We start from the raw sequence: 18212 nt of genomic DNA, 5'->3' as shown, positions 1-18212 counted from the left end.
AGATGTACAGCATGGAAACAGACCCTTTGGTCCAATTTGTCCATGCTGAGTTCATATCCTAAATTAATCTAGTCGCATTTGTCAACATTTGGCCCATATTCCTCTAAACCCATCTTATTCATGTACCTACCAGATGCCTTTTAAATGTTGTAATAGTACCAGCATCCACCATCTATGCTGGCACTTCATTGCTTACACACACCACTCTCTTTGTGAAAAAACCTGCCTCTTAGGTCCCTTTTAAATCTTTCCCCTCTCACCTTAAACTTATGCACTTTATTTTTGGACTCCACTACTCTAAGGAAAAGACCATGGCTATGCAATTTATATAGGATTCTCATGATTTTGTTAACCTCTATATGGTCACCCCTCAGCCTCTGATGCTCTAGGGAAAATAGCCTCAGCCTATTCAGCCTCTTGTGTTAGCTCAAACCCTCCAACCCTGGCAATATCCTTGTAAATCTTTTCTGAGACCTTTCAAGTTTTCAAAATATCCTTCCTGTAGCAGAGAGACCAGAATTGCACACAGTGTTCCAATAGTGGCCTAACCAATGCCCTGTACAGCCGCAACAAGACCTCCCAACTCCTGTACAAAAATGCACTGATTAATAAAGGCACGCATACCAAACACCTTCTTCACTATCCTGTCTACTTGCAACTCCACTTTCAAGGAGCTATGAACTGGCACCCCAAGTCTCTTTGTTTGCCAACATTCCCCAGGACCCTACTGTTGAGTGTATGAATCCTGCCCTGATTTGTCTTTCCAAAACGGCACTTGCATTTTAATTTGCTAGCGCTAAGCATAACTATTTCCTTTATGTTTTGTGTGTAGTTCTCACTCGGAAATTTATATTTGTCTTTTTTCACCTTGTTTCCAACCATCTGTAGAGTTGGAAAACAAACAAACAGCATCTGGTGACCATCCGGTGATGTGTTTAGAACTAAAACAATTCTTAGCAACAGAGTTGGTAATCTGATACCTGAACAAGGCAGATCGATAGTATAGTTCAGTTCTGCGGGACACTGATGACGATTTGCCACTTGGAAACTGACTTATGACTTATGGATGCCTGAACACAGAAGAGGCCCTTCAGCCGATTCCACAGCAGTCAACAAAGATCTGACTACATTAATCCCACTTTCCGGTGTTTGGCCCTGGAGGCTGTGGATATTTAAATATTATTTAAATGGTATGAGAGTTTTTCACTCACTCTTCCAGGAAATGAGTTCCAGACTCCCACAAAACTCTGACAGAAAAAGATTCTCCTCAACTCTACTCAGCATTCTATCTCTTACTTTAAATCCATGCATCACGGTTATTGACCCTTCTACTAATGGAAAAAGTAACTTTCTATCCACCCTATCTATGCCCCTCATAATATTATACTCCTTTGTCAAGTCCCCTCGCAACCCTTGCTGCTCCAAGGAATACAAACCAGCCTAATCAATCTTTCCTCATAGAACAGACCGTCCAGTCCAGACAACATCCTCTTTTTGTCCAGCTATAATCACCATTGCTTAATGCAGGGTCATCTAGTGTCAAGGGAAGAATTTAAGTCATTAGAGTCAGATCCACCACTCATTACCGAGCCATTAGCAGTCGTTCAATCTTCTGGTGTTCATCTGTGGCCACAAAGGACTTGAAAATGACTGCCAGGACCTGAGATATCTCCTTCTTGCACTGGAACTGAACTGCTATACTATTCTGCGCACTTGATAGTTCCAAAATCCTCAGTAAACCAACAGGTGTTAAAGGTTTTTAGACTCAAGGATTACATTAGTAAAGAGTTTTAATCCCTAGGAGAAGAAAGAATGCAACAATATTGTTCAGATGACCTGCTTGCACTTATTCATCAGGGACAGGGTTCACAGAAATGACCATGCTAATAGTTTCTGCAGATTTCAAGCACCCGGGGGAAGAGGGATTTAATGGAATCGGTAAAAGAATGAAACTAAACATGTGGGGTGACTTGGTTATGTCAGATGTGAAATTTTGAATTCCTGAATGTGGGTTGGGATGCACAGATAATATCAGTGGCATGTCTATGGCACGTTCAGCCTTATGCCAGCTTGTAGCTGTTTCATAAATGGAATACATATCCATGGCATGGATACTGACTAGTGTGACGCCATCTTTAAATAAAGCTTTACCCTCAGGATAAAACCAGCAGTGTATGGAAATCTCTTGGCACGTAGCTCACAATGTTTAAAGGTCATGCAAACCACTCAGCCATGTGTGCTTATCCGTAAGGATTATTTTATTTAACTATGGAACCAGTAATGGGAGGTTAAATGGAGGCTTGGGACTGACAACAGTGTATCAGAGCTTGGCGATTTGAGGGAGGAATCTATAATGGGGTTGACGCATGGGGAACAAAGATGGTGGTGTCAGGGGAAGGAAGGATTGAAGTGGGATGGGCCTGGCATCTTGAATTTGTGGGAGGGGGTCAATGGCAGTGTGGCAATGGCAGGTCAAAGTAAGAAAGTAAGGGCCTAAGAGGTGGTGTCAGGGCAATCCAAATGTGCATCCATTTCCTCTCAGGGTGTTGGCTAACACAGTCATTATAGGACTATGAATGAAATCGATCTATAAAAATATGACCTATATCTTAAGTACTCTCCAGCAACAACAAAAATAATTCAGTGAGTCAAGGCACCGAAGCTTTGGTCTATTACTCCCCAGAAAGCTCCTCAATTCTTCTGGCTGCAGCCCAACTTCAAGCTGCCATGGGCTTGTGTCATGGTAATATGTGCACACGGCGCACACAAACTATAAGAAACATATGAACCAAAAACATAGGACAATTGCATTCGGGAGGAAGTGCTATGGGACATGGAATAAAATAAAGAAATGGATGATCCCATAAAATACAGGAAGGTTGGTCACACTGCTTTTAACTGATTGAGTTCTTCATTCTTGGGAGATTGACTTGCACCTTGTCTGACTAATTGTGCACCTTCTGATATCAAAGAACTCATAATGGATGATGAGGAAAAGGTCCAGAACCCTTGATATCAAAAGACAACCTGAAATTGAGGTGCTTCTACAGGAGGTAGGACAGGAAAAACAAAACATGGAAGATTACAAAGGGGTGAAAAAAGAATCTGATGTTCATATACTTTACCTTTACCTTTACATTTTTCATTCTCCTCGGCATTAGAACTTGAAAACTCTATTGAAATCTCACGGGAAATCTCTTTTAAGGCTTGCTCAATGTCATTCTTTTCAACAGGGAAAGATGGTTTGATTCCATCAGTCAGGGCTGATGTATAAGGCTCATCTTGAGCCTGAAAAATTGAATTGGTTGACCCTTTTAATGTTGTTTTAGAGATGTGTTGCTTCACCTACAATAGAGGGAATACGATTAACTTTTACTTTTCAATATTAATGTTACAGATTTACACGTACACAGAACTAGTAAAGTTTCTCTTTGTTTTCATGCTGAATGGCTTTAGCACTGGCAGTTTTGACCTCTTGTTTCTACTGATGAACAGCAAAGAAAATCAACCTCAACAAAACCTGTCATTTGAATTAGACTCAGAAATTACTGGGAAAACTCAGCAGGTCTGGCCGCATCTGTGGAGAGAAAGCAGAGTTAACAGTCCATTAACGTTTCTTCAGAATTGACTGTAACTAGAGAAAGGTCTTTACTCAGTCTAATCGACTGTATTTGCTACTGGTATCCTCTACATTGGGGAGATGAAGCAAAGACAGGACGACTGCTTTGTGAAGCACCTACGTTCTGTCTGCAAAAATGACCTTGTGCTTCCTTTTGCTTGCCACTTCAACACATCACCAGGTTCCCTGGCCAGCATTTATATCTCAGTCTTCCTACAGCTTAGAGCAAGTTGGAAGAACAACACCTCATTTTCCACTTCAGGACTCTGCAAACTTCTGGAACTCAATATCGAGTTTAATAATTTCAGGGTCGAAGTACTTTCTCCCAAGCTCTTGCCCCAACCCTCACATGTACCAGACTTTGTCATGGTTTTAGCTCCAAATGCTAACAACCCATTAGCAGCTACTAATGGTCACCATTGGCATCTATTGATTCTCTCAGGCTGACCTGCACCTGTTCCCTTGTCTGCCCAACTGTTTTTCTCTCTCTCTGGGTTCCATCTCCATATATTGTTAACTCCTTCCTTCTCCCCCATCCTATCTTCAGCATATATATCGACCTTTTCCTAGCTACAATCAGTTGTGAAGAAGGGTCACTGGGCCTGAAATGTTAAATTTGTTTTCTCTCCACAGAGGCTACCAGACCTACTGAGCTTTTCCAGCAAATAATGATTCTGTTTCTGATTCCCGGCATCTGAAGTCTTTTGGCCTTTAGTATTGTCTTTTGAATTAACAGGTATCAGTACCCAGCATTTCTGAGTCTCAATCACTGTCATAAACTCCCTAAATATACAGAAAGTTTCTTATAGACAAGCTTGTGAACTGGTCACAATAGGGACTGTGTCATTGTGTTATCCAGCAACACCTGACACTGTGTTCTACTGAAAATGGTAACTTCAGATGCACATTTACCTTGGTTTCACATTTTTACACATTTTTTCGGTACATTTGAAATGGTAACTCTCTCACACACACACACACACACACACACACACACACACACACACACACACACACACACACACACACACACACACACACTTAGTATTTAATGTAGACTTGATTTACCACATTCTTCTTCCTCTGAAATCCAGACAGATCATAAATGACACCATATCCATTGAAATGGTCACCTGGATACAAAGGTCCAATTTCACTTGGAGAAAGGAGAACTTCTAAAGTATCTGGGAGATACCATTCAATGGTAATGTCACTCACAGCAGGCTCAATAGCTTTCTTTAACGATTTCATTAACTAGTGGAAAAGAGATTATAGCATTAACATTCAATTATACCAGACTAAAATCATTACGGCAGGCACATAGTCTAAGCCACAATGTCTGCCCAAAAATCGTTAATTTCAGTACATCGGAATTTCGCTCCACGAACAGTTGGTCTTGTGGAGATTGTGAGTGTAGCATATTGTTGTACAATAGGGCTAGTGCTCTTTCCCCATGATTTAAAAGCAGGTATGTTTTATTAATAGTCTGAACAATTTCTCCCAAATTTTAAAAAATGCAGGTATATTATGGAAGGTATTTTTGAAGAGCACAGTAACATAAATGCTACTGAAAAACTTATGGCATTAGAATGGGAACAAATAAGTTAAAATGTCAACATGTAATTTCATGGTTACAGCTAACTTGTTATGACGTTAATTTTGAATCAAGTCCAGGATTTTGTTATTGAAGGAATATCAGTTGCTAAACATTAAATACCTAACTGAAAGAATGAATATTTCTTCAGATTTATTTTGATTTTTTTAGAAGTTGAAATTATTTTGAAACTGCGTTCAATTCTGGTCTCCCTGGTATGGGAAAGATATTGTGAAACTTGAAAGGGTTTAGAAAATATTTACAAGGATGTTGCCAGGGTTGGAGGGTTTTAGCTTTGGGAGAGGCTAAACAGGCTGGGGCTATTTTCTGTGAAATGTTGAAGGCTGAGAGTAACCTTATAGAGGCTTATAAAGTCATGAGGGGCTTGAACTGGTGAATACCCAAGGCCTTTTCCTGGGTGGGGGAGCCCAAAACTAGAGGGCATGGGTTTAAGGTGAGAGGGTAAAGATTTAAAAAGGACCTAAAAGGGCAACTTTTTCATGCAGAGTGGTGCATGCATGGAATGAGCTGCCAGAGGAAGTGGTGGATGCTGGTACAATTAAAACATTTAAAAGGCATCTGAATGAGTATATAAATATGAAACACTTAGAGGAATAGGGTGAAATGCTGACAAAAGGCACTAGATTTATCTAGAATATCTGGTCAGCATTAACAAGTTGGACCAAAGGGTCTGTTTCTATGCTGTACATCTCCCTGACTCTGTGAATTACTAGCGGCAAGTTAAATTACAAATAAGTAGATGCACCCTGTTTTTTTGAATAAATATCGCACTAAAACAGCTGACAGGCTGAGGCAGAGCTGAAGGGAGAATGGAAACCTCCCTGAGGGCACTGTTGGTTTCATTATCTGTGCATTCGTCTCTTTATTTTCCGATTCATCATTTTTAAATAATTTTATATTTAGGTTTGTGAATAATTTTAAAAAATCAATTAGGGGCCAATGCAGTGCCTTCTTGTTCTCAAAACTAGAGTGAGAATATTTCAAACCTGGATAAAGTTTAGTCAAATGTCTGCATGCACAGGTACTACGCTATTTAATCCAAATGCACAAGGGGGAGGAAACTAATGAAGATTCATTGTTAAGAGAATCGCAGGAGTATGCTGTGAGGTAGCAACTGCAACGTTGCTTTTGAGCTGCATGATCAGCCATACAAAATGATGAAGGTTTAAAGGGACAAGTATCCTACTCCAGCTCTTCTCTTCTATGTTTCTGTATAACACAATTGTATTGGTAGGTTACACTAGTACCGTGAAATTTCAAGCATTATTAAATCAGATCAATAATGAAGTAACAAATACTTATTTGATATTTTAGTTTTAATTCAAACTTCATTGCAGTAAACTGGATACTCAGAATGTTATTCAACATGACCCAGTACTTAGAGAGCACAAGACTTACTAATTTGAAGAAATTGGTCTAAAGAAGTTAAAGGCTATATGATATAACAAAAATGAAAAAAAAGAGGAAAATACACACTGATCCAGAAAGGCCAATTTTGCATAACACGTAAGCATTATTTCTGATTATCAGCCACTTACTTTTGGTTGTAATCGTTCACCTTCATTGAAAAATTCAACAGTCCCTCCTGTAACCTTCGCAACACCACGCAACAACCGTTTGCAGGCATTAGGTCCCAGCCCATAACTGAAACATCTAATGAAATATTACGTCAACATTCTGGCATTACAATTATATCCTGTGCTATCCATTATCTTTAAAACCATTATAATGAAGCTAGATATCAATATTAGTCATGAGCTGGTTGAAAGGTTTACTTAATGTCTGAATACATAATGTGAATGACACTGAACTCTGCCATCACTTTAAGCTGTTTAAATTAGAGCAACTGAACCAGTTTGGCTGGTAATGTTTTCCTTAGAATCAGCAGCTAACTGGATGACTGCTGGAACCCAATTTAATAAATATACCTAGTGACAAGTTTTCGTTTAACTTATTGTTAAAGGTATGTGGTGAACCTTCCTAACACTTCTCTCTCATGTAACAACTAATTAAAGGTATATTGTGAGTCAGTAGTGCTAAACACTAATTGGACAGAGCTTCATGAATCAAATTAAATAGCTTGGATCACTGCCAAACAGCAGGCAAACTGTAATAAAATACTTTACCACTATACAGTAAAAAAAGTTTTGATTTTAAAATGAATGCTTGGTGATTCTGAAGGTATGTGTTTCCTCAGACACAAACAGTTTTAATAAGCTCTTTCAATCTGTGCTTTTTTTTCCACTTTATTGTGATGTGGAATTATAGATGACAATTTGCTATTCATGCTGACACAATTATGATATGTAGCCTGCTATCAGCAAATGATTTATTTTTGACAAAACCAATCGTCAACATTTGACAAATCCAACTGAATGAATATATTAACTTGTACAAATAAACAGATTCTCTGATGTAGCCAAGTCTTAATTGAGGAATGAGCCTTTTTCTTCAGTTTGTGAAAATCATATTATAAGGAGAATCTGGAAATTTTTGAGTGAAGCATTCAGTTCCAATGCTATCTATGTAAATTGCTTTAATTTGCATTATAAATTCACAAAATGGCCAACCTGTTGAATCTCGTAAAGAGGTGATTGATAGTCTTAAAACTGCATGCATACTCCATAAGGAATACATCACAACTGTTCAGGAGTCCATCTCCTTTTTTCATCCCTCGACTTCTCTCTCTACATTTCTAATTTAGGGGCTGGATATTATGTGCACCCACCAGGGATGTCTTTAGCAAAGTACATGTAAAGTAGCCGCCCAGACAAATAACTTCCTCCCCTCCCCCAGAGCTCAACCCCATAATACAGTGGGAAGGTGAATGTCAAACTCAGCTGCCCATCCACCACAAGTCAATAAATAATTAAAGTTTAATTCAGCTTGCTAGAATTGACATCAATATTCCCTTGCCCAAGCCACAGTATGATTGGCATGGGCAGGTGCACGGGGTGAACAAGCCCTGTATTTTATAAGTGGCAGTAAGAATGTAGGTATTAAGCTTGGAAAGAACCCTTTGTCCATTGTAGTGACCATCTCCTCGTAAGAAGATAGCACCCTCCATGCTTCCTAACGACCTGTACTTCAGAACTCCCCCTCCTATCCAACTTGATCCTCTCCCTATGGTGGACAAATTTTTCCTATCCACTAGCGCCTTGACTTATCTCACACCGGAATCTATGGCTGTCTTATTCACGCCTCTGCCTGCAGTCTTGGCAGTGCCCATGACCAGGATCTGCTACTTTAAGGACTCTTGGCATGCTATTACCAAGGAAAGGAATTCTCCTTGGTAATGAGGAAAAATCCCATTTTTAACCTGTTAACGTTACCTGCGCATTATTGACTGACTTGTAGTTGCAGTTGGAGGGGTAGGCAGTCCATCCTTTTGAATTCTCTTAATCTTAGCAATACTTCCTTCCATTTCCTGTGAAGACTTTGTTCTATTTTCCTCATTTTTCTATCTTCATCACATCTGTTCTGACAATTCCACCTTCCATTCCTATGTTTACAACTACATCTTTTCCTTCAACAGAAGATTCTCTTCCAGCATGATTGACAGGTTTGTTCAGATCCTGTTCTCACCCCTTCCACTCTTCCCCATTCCACTTGTTCTCACATTCTATTCGACTAAGTTTCACTTTCAACACATCTTTTTTCACCACTTCTGTAACCACAGATGTGTTGTCACCACCAAATACGCTTTCCATAAGACCACAAGACCGTAAGACATAGGAGTGGAAGTAAGGCCATTCAGTCCATCGAGTCCACTCTGCCGTTTAAATCATGGCTGATGGGCATTTCATTCACTTCCCTGCACTCTCTCCGTAGCCCTTGATTCCTTGTGAGATCAAGAATTCGTCAACCTCTGCCTTGAAGGCATCTGACGTCCCGGCCTCCACTGCAATCCATGGCAATGAATTCCACAAGCCCACCACTCTCTGGCTGAAGAAATGTCTCCTCATTTCCATTTTAAATTTACCCCCTCTAATTCTAAGGCTGTGCCCACGGGTCCTAGTCTCCCCGCCTAATGGAAACAACTTCCCAGCGTCCACCCTTTCTAAGCCATACATTATCTTGTAAGTTTCTATTAGATCTCCCCTCAACCTTCTAAACTCTAATGAATACCATCCCAGGATCCTTAACCGTTCATCATACGTTAAACCTACCATTCCAGGGATCATCCGTGTGAATCTCTGCTGGCCATGCTCCAGGGCCAGTTTGTCCTTCCTGAGGTATGGGGCCCAAAATTGGACACAGTATCCTAAATGAGGCCTAACTAGAGCTTTATAAAGTCTCAGAAGCACATCACTGCTTTATATTCCAACCCTCTTGAGATAAACGACAACATTACATTCGCTTTCTTAATTACGGACTCTACCTGCAAGTTAACTTTTAGAGAATCCTGGACCAACACTCCCTGATCCCTTTGTACTTCTGCTTTACGAATTTTCTCACGGTTTAGAAAACAGTCCATGCCTATATTCTTTTTTCCAAAGTGCAAAACCTCACATTTGCTCACATTGAATTTCATCAGCCATTTCCTGGACCACTCTCCGAAACTGTCTAAATCTTTCTGCAGCTTCCCCACCTCCTCAGTACTACCTGCCTGGCCACCTATCTTCGTATCATCGGCAAACTTCACCATAATGACCCCAGTCCCTTCATCCAGATCATTAGTATATAAGGAGAACAGCTGCGGCCCCAACACTGAACCCTGCGGGACACCAGTCGTCACCAGTTGCCATTCCGATAAAGAGCCTTTTATCCCAACTCTCTGCCTTCTGTCAGACAGCCAATCCTCAATCCAAGCCAGTAGCACACCTCGAACACCATGGGCCCTCACCTTGCTCAGCAGCCCGTGAGGCACCTTATCAAAGGCTTTTTAGAATTCTAGATAGATAACATCTACTGGGTTTCCCTGGTCTAACATACTTGTTACCTCTTCAAAGAATTCTAACAGGTTTGTCAGGCACGACCTCCCCTTACTAAATCCATGCTGACTTGTTCTAATCTGACCCTGCACTTCCAGGAATTTAAAAATCTCATCCTTAACAATGAAATCTAGAATTTTACCAACAACCGAGGTTAGGCTAATTAGCCTATAATTTTCCATCTTTTGCCTTGATCCTTTCTTAAACAAGATGTTACAACAGCAATTTTCCAATCATCTGGGACTTTCCCGGACTCCAGTGACTTTTGAAAGATCACAACCAAAGCCTCCGCTATTTCCTCAGCCACTTCCCTCAGAACTCTAGGATGTAGCCCATTGGGGCCAGGAGATTTATCAATTTTTAGACCTTATAGCTTTCCTAGCACTTTCTCTTTTGTAATGCCTATCATACTCAACTCTGCCCCCTGACTCTCCTTAATTTTTGGAATACTACTCATGTCTTCCACTGTGAAGACTGACGCAAAGCACTTATTAAGTTCTTCAGCTATTTCCTTATCTCCCATCACTAGCCTTCCAGCATTAATTTGGAGCGGCCCAATGTCTACTTTTGCCTCTCGTTTATTTCTTATGTAATGAAAGAAACTTTTACTATCATTTCTAATATTACTAGCTAGCCTACCTTCATAGTTGATCCTCTCCTTCCTTATTTCTCTCTTTGTTATCCTCGGTTTGTTTTTGTAGCCTTCCCAATCTTCTGACTTCCTAGTTTTCTTGGCCACTTTATAGGCTGTCTCTTTTTCTTTGATATATTTCCTGACTTCCTTTGTCAACCATGGCTGTCTAATCCCACCCCGGATAGTCTTTCTTTTCTTTGGGATGAAACTCTGTACTGTATCCTCAATTACACCCAGAAACTCCTGCCACTGTTGCTCGATCATCTTCCCCGCTAGGCTCTGCTTCCAGTCGATTTTCATCAATTCCTCTCTCATGCACCTTTATTTAACTGCAACACCATTACATCCGATTTTGCCTTCTCTCTTTCAAACTGCAGACTGAACTCTACCATATTATGATCACTGCCTCCTAAGTGTTCCCTTACTTTTAGATCTTTTATAAAGTCTGGCTCAATACATAGCACTAAGTGGTGTACATGGACTTCAGCAAGGCATTTGATAAGGTTCCCCATGGCAGGCTCATTCATAAAGTCAGGAGGTATGGGATACAGGGTGATTTGGCTGTCTGGATTCAGAATTGGTTGGCTGACAGGAGGCAGAGAGTGGTTGCAGATGGTAAGTATTCTACCTGTTCTTGGGCCTCTGCTCTTTGTAGTTTTTATAAATGACTTGGATGAGGAGGTTGAGGGGTGGGCTAGTATGTTTGCTGATGACACAAAGGTTAGCGGTGCCGTTGATAGTATCGAGGGCTATTGCAGGTTTCAGCGAGACATTGACAAATGCAGAGCTGGGCAGAGAAATGGCAGACGGAGTTCAACCTGGATAAATGCGAAGTGATGCATTTTGGAAGGTCGAACTTAAATGCTGAATATAGGATTAAAGGCAGGATTCTTGGCAGTGTGGAGGAATAGCGGGATCTTGGTGTTTAAGTGCATAGCTCCCTCAAAGTTGCCACCCAGGTGGATAAGGTTGTTAAGAAAACATATGGTGTTTTGGCTTTCATTAACAGGGGGATCGAGTTTAAGAGCCGCGAGGTTATGCTGCAGCTCTACAAAACCCTCGTGAGACCACACTTGGAATATTGTGTCCAGTTCTGGTCACCCTATTATCGGAAAGAGGTGGAGGCTTTGGAGAGGGTGCAAAGGAGGTTTACCAGGATGCTGTCTGGACTGTTCGGCTTGTCTTACGAGGAGAGGTTGACTGAGCTCGGACTTTTCTCTCTGGAGAGAAGGAGGAAGAGGGGTGACCTGATTGAAGTGTACAAGGTAATGAGAGGCATGGATAGAGTCGATAGCCAGAGACTTTTCCCCAGGGCAGGATTGACTGCCACGCGGGGTCATAGTTTTAAGGTGTTAGGAAGAAGGTATAGAGGAGACATCAGAGGGAGGTTCTTCACTCAGAGAGTTGTGAGCGCATGGAATAGTTTACCAGTGGTAGTCGTGGAAGCGGAGTCATTAGTAACATTTAAGCGACTGCTGGACATGCACATGGACAGCAGTGAATTGAAGGGAATGTAGGTTGGGTTATTTTATTTTTGGATTAGGATTATTCCACGGCACAACATCGTGGGCCGAAGGGCCTGTACTGTGCTGTACTTTTCTATGTTCTATGTTCTAAGTCCACTAAATTCCGCTCCCCTTCCCTTTCATTATTCTAAAATGAGTACTCCCTTGATGACTTTTTGATCTACTCCCCAAACATACACAAAATTCAATCCCTCCTGCGCATTGGGACCCTTTCATACAAGAGCAGGAGATCCACAACCTGATCTTTAACTTCTCACTGGGAAAACCTCAAATCCAGAATGATTGACTACTTTTTCGAACACCATTATTCATAAGCACGGCCCTGAACTCCCAGTGAAATGACATTGTAATTCTCTGGTATATTTTCACTCTGATGTCTCTGTCCTCTGCCTCCTGTACTATTCCAATGAAGCTTAGACAAAGTTTTATAACAGCAGCTCACTTTTCGATTTTGCATCCTCCAGCTTTCCAGATACAACATTGCCTTCAACACTTACAAGACACAGCTTCTGCTATTTTTTACAGATAGCAGCTGATCGTGATGACTCCACTATTCCCAATCAAACCTCCACTAGACCCATGTCCTGCTTCTTTTCCTTGTCTGATTACCACCACTGTGTCTCGTGTCATCATCCCTTCTATTGTCTAATGTGTTTTGCTTTCTAGTCCATCACAGATATTCCCCTTCTATTCTTTTTCCAATGCTATCTACTTCCCCGTTTACGTACTTGCTTAAAACCAATTACAACTTAAACCTTTTCCTGTTGCGATGAAAAACCATCAATCTGAAAAGTTAAATTTATTTATTTCTTCACAGATGCTGCTGAATCTGCTGACTTATTTACAGGATTTTCTGGATTTACTTTTGATACTTTGCTTTTTTCCAAAAATAAACTTTTGATGAGATGGAGTCAGTACAGTGTGGAGTTGGAAGAACACAGCAGGTCAGGCAGCATCAGACGGGCAGGAGAGTCAGCGTCTCAAGTCAGGACTAGAGTCCTGATGAAGGTTGTAAACCCAAAACATCAACTTCCCTGCTTCTCTGATGCTGCCTGACCTGCTGTCTTCCTCCAGCTTCACACTGTGTTGATTCTGATGCCAGCATTTTCAGTTCTTGCTATCTCTTTAATGAGATAAAAATTCGATAGTCACCAATCAAAGGCAAAACTTCGGCATTGACAATTGAGGCTTTAGGGAAAAATTGGGAAAACTTTTCTTGCCATTGTAAATCTAGTTTTTTTCAGTTCAACCATGTTTTGTTGCGACACTCTCCATTACTCTCACCGAGGGGAAAATCCTGTTACTCTTAATTCTTTGCAGCTTTGTTAAAAAATTACAAAAAAAAACCTTTTAAAATAAACAAGTTACAACAAATATGTTGAAATTGCGTGCTTGAGGATATCTTTGAAATGTCACATTCTTGAATCACTGCAACAGCATTTTTAGGCCTTTTGAAATAATCTACGTCCCTTTTGCACTATTTTTTCCATCAAGCTTCGGGTTAAGGATCACTTCAGAGTTTAGATGATAAAGAGAACCTTTTGTTATTATTTTTAATTGCCAGTCCAACACAGAAACTATAGTTTTTAACATGTTCAAGAAATCATAGATCATAGAATCACTACAGTGTGGAAACAGGCCTTTCAGCCCAACAAGTTCACACTAACCCTTGGAGCCTCCCACCCTGTCCCTATAATCTACCCATCCCTGAACACCACGGGCAATCCATCTAAACTGCACATTTTTGGACAGTGGGAGGAAACTGGAGCACCTGGAGGAAATCCATGCAGGCATGGGGAGAATGTACAAACTCCACACAGACAGTCACCCAAAGCTGGAATTGAACCCAGGTCCCTGGCACTGTGAAACAGCAGTGCTAACCAGTGAGCCACCACACAAATCAATTGATAGCACAAAGATAGCACTTCATCGAACGTATACGTGAAAGAAATACAGCAAAAGTACCTTGCAGAATTGGCATTTCTTCGCACCAGCTCGATAATCTTCCCAGCATGCTTCACTGAGGCATCCGTCAAAATAAAGAGCTGTCGAGGGTAGCCTCGATGCACTGGTTCCTTGAAAATCCAGGATAATGCGCCAAGAATATTCGTGCCACCCATGTCAGCCCTCATCCTCTGAATATATTCACAAGCCAAAGATAAGGTCTCCTTTAAGCAAGCAAAAGAAATTGTTAACCAGAGAAAGCATAAAATACGGGCAAACTTATGAAAAAGGAACAAAAACACGTAGCCCAGCAGAACAAGAGTATATTTTCCTGTGACCTTTAAAATAGATCTTGCGGCACAGTGGAAATGCCCCCATCTCTGAGCAAGTCCGCATCGATTTAAGTCTTACCAGTTCCAGAAGTGTGTTCTGACATATCAGAACAGGTTGATTTAATGTATCTATAACATGTTTAATGCAACAAACTATTCTAAAGCACTTCAGCACGGTATTGTAAAGCAAAGGATGACATCAAATCGCAGAGAGATATTAGGTCAGATGACCAAAGGTTTAATCAAACTGAAGTGTTTTTCACAGTAGATCAGAATTAGATGGGTGCAGATACCTTGGAGAGTTGTGGGGCTGGAGAAAATTACAGAGATAGGGTACAAAGAGGTCATGGAGCGGTCCTGAAATTAAGCATGAGAATTTTAAAATCAAGATGGTTCCCAACTGTGTAACTTTTAAAATGTATTTCTTCATTGTAAGTGGGAATCTCTGGCTGGTCATCATTAATTGCCTGTCCCTGGTTGCCCTTGAGAAGGTGGCGGTGAGCTGCCTTCTTGAACTGCTGCAGTCTGTGTGTTGCAGGTAGACCCACAAAGCTCTTCGGGATGGAATTCCAGGATATTGACACAGCAATATTGAAGGAGTGATACATTTCTTAGTCAGGATGGTGAGTGGCTTTGAGGAGAACTTGCAGTAGGTGGTGTTCCCATGTATCTGCAGCCCTTGTCCTTCTAGATGGAAGTGGCCATGGTTTTGCAAAGTGTTGCCTGAGGATCTTTAGTGAATTTCTGCAGTGCATCTTTTAGATTGTACAAATTGCTGCCACTGAGCATCGATGGAAGACAGAATGAATCTCTGTGGATTAGGTGCCAATCAAGCAGGCTGCTTTGTCCTGGATGGTGTCAAGCCTCTTGAAATTGTTGGAGCTGCACTCGTCAGGCAAGTGGGGAGTATTCCATCACACTCCTGAGCTGTGCCTTGTAAAAGATGGACAGGCTTTGGGGAGTCAGGAGGTGAGTTACTCACAGCAGTATTCCCAGACTCTGACCTGCTCTTATAGCCACTGTGTTTATGTGGCGAATCCAGTTCAGTTTCTGATCATTGATAACCTCAGGATGTTGGCAATGGGGAATTCAGTGATGGTAACACCATTGAAAGTCAACAGTCAATTGCCTGTTATTGGAAATGGTCATTGCCTGGCATTTGTATAGTGCTAATATTATTTGCCACTTGTCAGCACAAGCTTGGATATTGTCCAAATCTTGTCGCAGTTGAACATGGACTGCATCAGTATCTGAGATGTTGAAAATGGTTCTGAATTGTGCAATTAAACATCCCTATTTCTGGCCTCACAATGGATGGAAAGTCATTAATGAATCATTGAATATGGTTGGGCCTAGGACGCTACACTGAAGAACTCCTCCAGAAATGTCCTAAAATCGAGATGGCTGACTGCCAATGACCAGAACCATTTTCCAATATGCCAGGTATGACACCAAATTACATAAACTTTGCTCCCTGATACCCAATGATTCCAGTTTTGCTCGAGCTCCTTGATGTCACACTTGGTTGAATGCAGCCTTAATGTCAAGGGCTATCCCTCTAAAGTCTGTGTTTGAACCAAAACTGTAAATGATGTCAGGTGTTGAGTGGCCCTGGTGGAACCAAAACAAGGCATCAGGGAGATGGTTATTGCTGAGCAGGTGCTGCTTGATAACACTGTTACTAACACATTCCATCACTTCACTGATGACCCAGAGTAAACTGATGGACAGGCAATTGACCGATTGGATTTGTCCTGCTTTTTAAGTACAGGACATGTGCGGGCAACTTTCCACATTGTCAAGTAGATGCCAACCGTATTGGAAGAGTTTGGCTAAGGGAGCAATGCGTTTGGAACACAGGTTTTCAGTGCTATTACTGGAATGTCATCAGGGCCCATAGCCTTTGCAATATCCAGCACCTCCAACTGTTCTTGCTATCACGCAGAGTGAATCGAATTGACTGAAGGCTGGTGTCTGTAATGCTGAAGGCGGCCACGATGGACCATTCACTCAGTACTTCTGGCTGAAGATTGCGACAATTGCTTTTGCCTTATCTTTTGGACTGATGTGCTGGGCTCTTCCATCACTGAGGATGGTGATATTTGTAGAGCCTCTTCCTCCAGTCAGGTGTTTAGCTCTGGCAGGATTGCAGAGCTTAGGTCTGATCTGTTGGTTGTGGGTTTGCTTAGCTCAGTCTATCACTTGCTGCTTATGCTGTTTGGCATGTAACTAGTCCCGGTTAGTAGCTTCACCAAGTTGACACCTCACTTTAAGGTCAGTATCTAAAAGGGAAATAAGTGAATGGGACTTAAAATGATTGGATGTTTGATTATGAGCCAAAACATCATGGATACTGATCAGGTACTCAGCTAGGTCTCAAATTCAGGCACTGCGTCAAATGACAATCAAAAGTTCCATTAAGAAGGGCCATAAAGCTCTTTCTTGTTGGTCATTGGGGTAGAAAGATCAGAATCCATTCTACCCACTCAGGTAACTGGACAAAAAATTTTAAAAATGTTTTTTGAACCTAAAAATATTGTTTGCAAATGTCAAAACATTTATTATTCCCATCTAGACTGCAATTGGTTAGAGAAGAGGTTGAGGATGTTTTTCCATTAAACAGAGAATAGGATTTTTGCAGTATATATGTATACTCAATAACTCCAGCATGCAAGAAAGCCTTTACTGTGCACTATATCAATCTAAGATAAATAGGAAACCAAGAGAGCAAATAGCCTTTTATTAGCATAAAGTTTATCACAAATGTGCTGCCAAGTCCCCACATGACACTGACAAAGATAATGGAAACCAAAGGTACTGATATCTCTCCTGCACTCTCATCTGATAAATGCTAAAGCTGGAAAAGCTTACATCATTACACGGTTGGCTGGAAGAGAAAAGAGTCCGCACATTTGAACCGAAGCCAATTATGTTCAGTAACGTTCCAGGTGGTAAACTTTTAATGACAACTACCATGGCTTCCTGGAAAAGAAGAAAATGGAAAGAGACAGAAATGAAATCAGTGCCACTGAAATGATCACTCCTGTACAAATTGCATATTTAAACTTTAAACTGTTAAGTAAAGGCCACACATTTGATAAACAATTAGTGCATACTAAAGTCTCTTATATTTTGTGAACAAAATGTAGTAACATAGTGAACAGTTGAACAGAATGACTGTCCATGCATGACAATGGAAACTATTGTCTTCCCCAACTCAGTATCTCTCCTTTCAACTTCTATGAGACCCTCATGTTTCCAGCCACTAAGCTCCGAAGGGGAGGCAATAGCCTGGTGGTATTATTGCTGCACTGTTAATCCAGAGACCCAGATAATGTTCTGGGGACCTGGGTTTGAATCCTGCCATGGCAGATGGTGGAACTTGAATTCAATAAATATCTGCAATTGAGAGTCTAATGATGACCATGACTCCATTGCTGATTGTCAGGAAAAACCCATCTGGTTCACTGACATCTTTTAGGGAAGGAAACTGCCATCCTTATCCAGTCTGGCCTACATGCGACTCCAGACCCACAGCAATGCACTTGACTCTGAACTGTCCTCTGGGAAATTAGGGGTGGGCCTAGCCAGTGATGCCTTCATCAGGG

At 41.1% G+C, this 18212-nt stretch overlaps 1 protein-coding gene across 4 annotated transcripts in view; it reads right to left on the bottom strand.

Annotated features, from left to right (window-relative positions):
• The window catches only part of vwa5b2 (von Willebrand factor A domain containing 5B2), a 119880-nt gene that overhangs the window by 32822 nt on the left and 68846 nt on the right, over positions 1 to 18212 (bottom strand). For 3 of the 4 annotated variants that reach the window (XM_059651141.1, XM_059651140.1, XM_059651143.1), the window contains exons 9-13: positions 17476 to 17586; positions 14294 to 14496; positions 6773 to 6887; positions 4688 to 4873; positions 3126 to 3345 (exon numbers count right to left, since the gene is read on the bottom strand). In XM_059651141.1, coding sequence (XP_059507124.1) covers positions 3126 to 3345; positions 4688 to 4873; positions 6773 to 6887; positions 14294 to 14496; positions 17476 to 17586 — 835 coding nt within the window. The remainder of the gene's footprint in view (positions 1 to 3125; positions 3346 to 4687; positions 4874 to 6772; positions 6888 to 14293; positions 14497 to 17475; positions 17587 to 18212) is intronic. The other variant, XM_059651142.1, reaches the window with a different exon arrangement.

This window comes from Stegostoma tigrinum, chromosome 14 (assembly GCF_030684315.1).
Source record: "Stegostoma tigrinum isolate sSteTig4 chromosome 14, sSteTig4.hap1, whole genome shotgun sequence".
Taxonomy (NCBI): Eukaryota; Metazoa; Chordata; class Chondrichthyes; order Orectolobiformes; family Stegostomatidae; genus Stegostoma; species Stegostoma tigrinum.
Note: the sequence above shows the minus strand (reverse complement) of the source record. Positions and strands in the feature narration are given on the sequence as shown.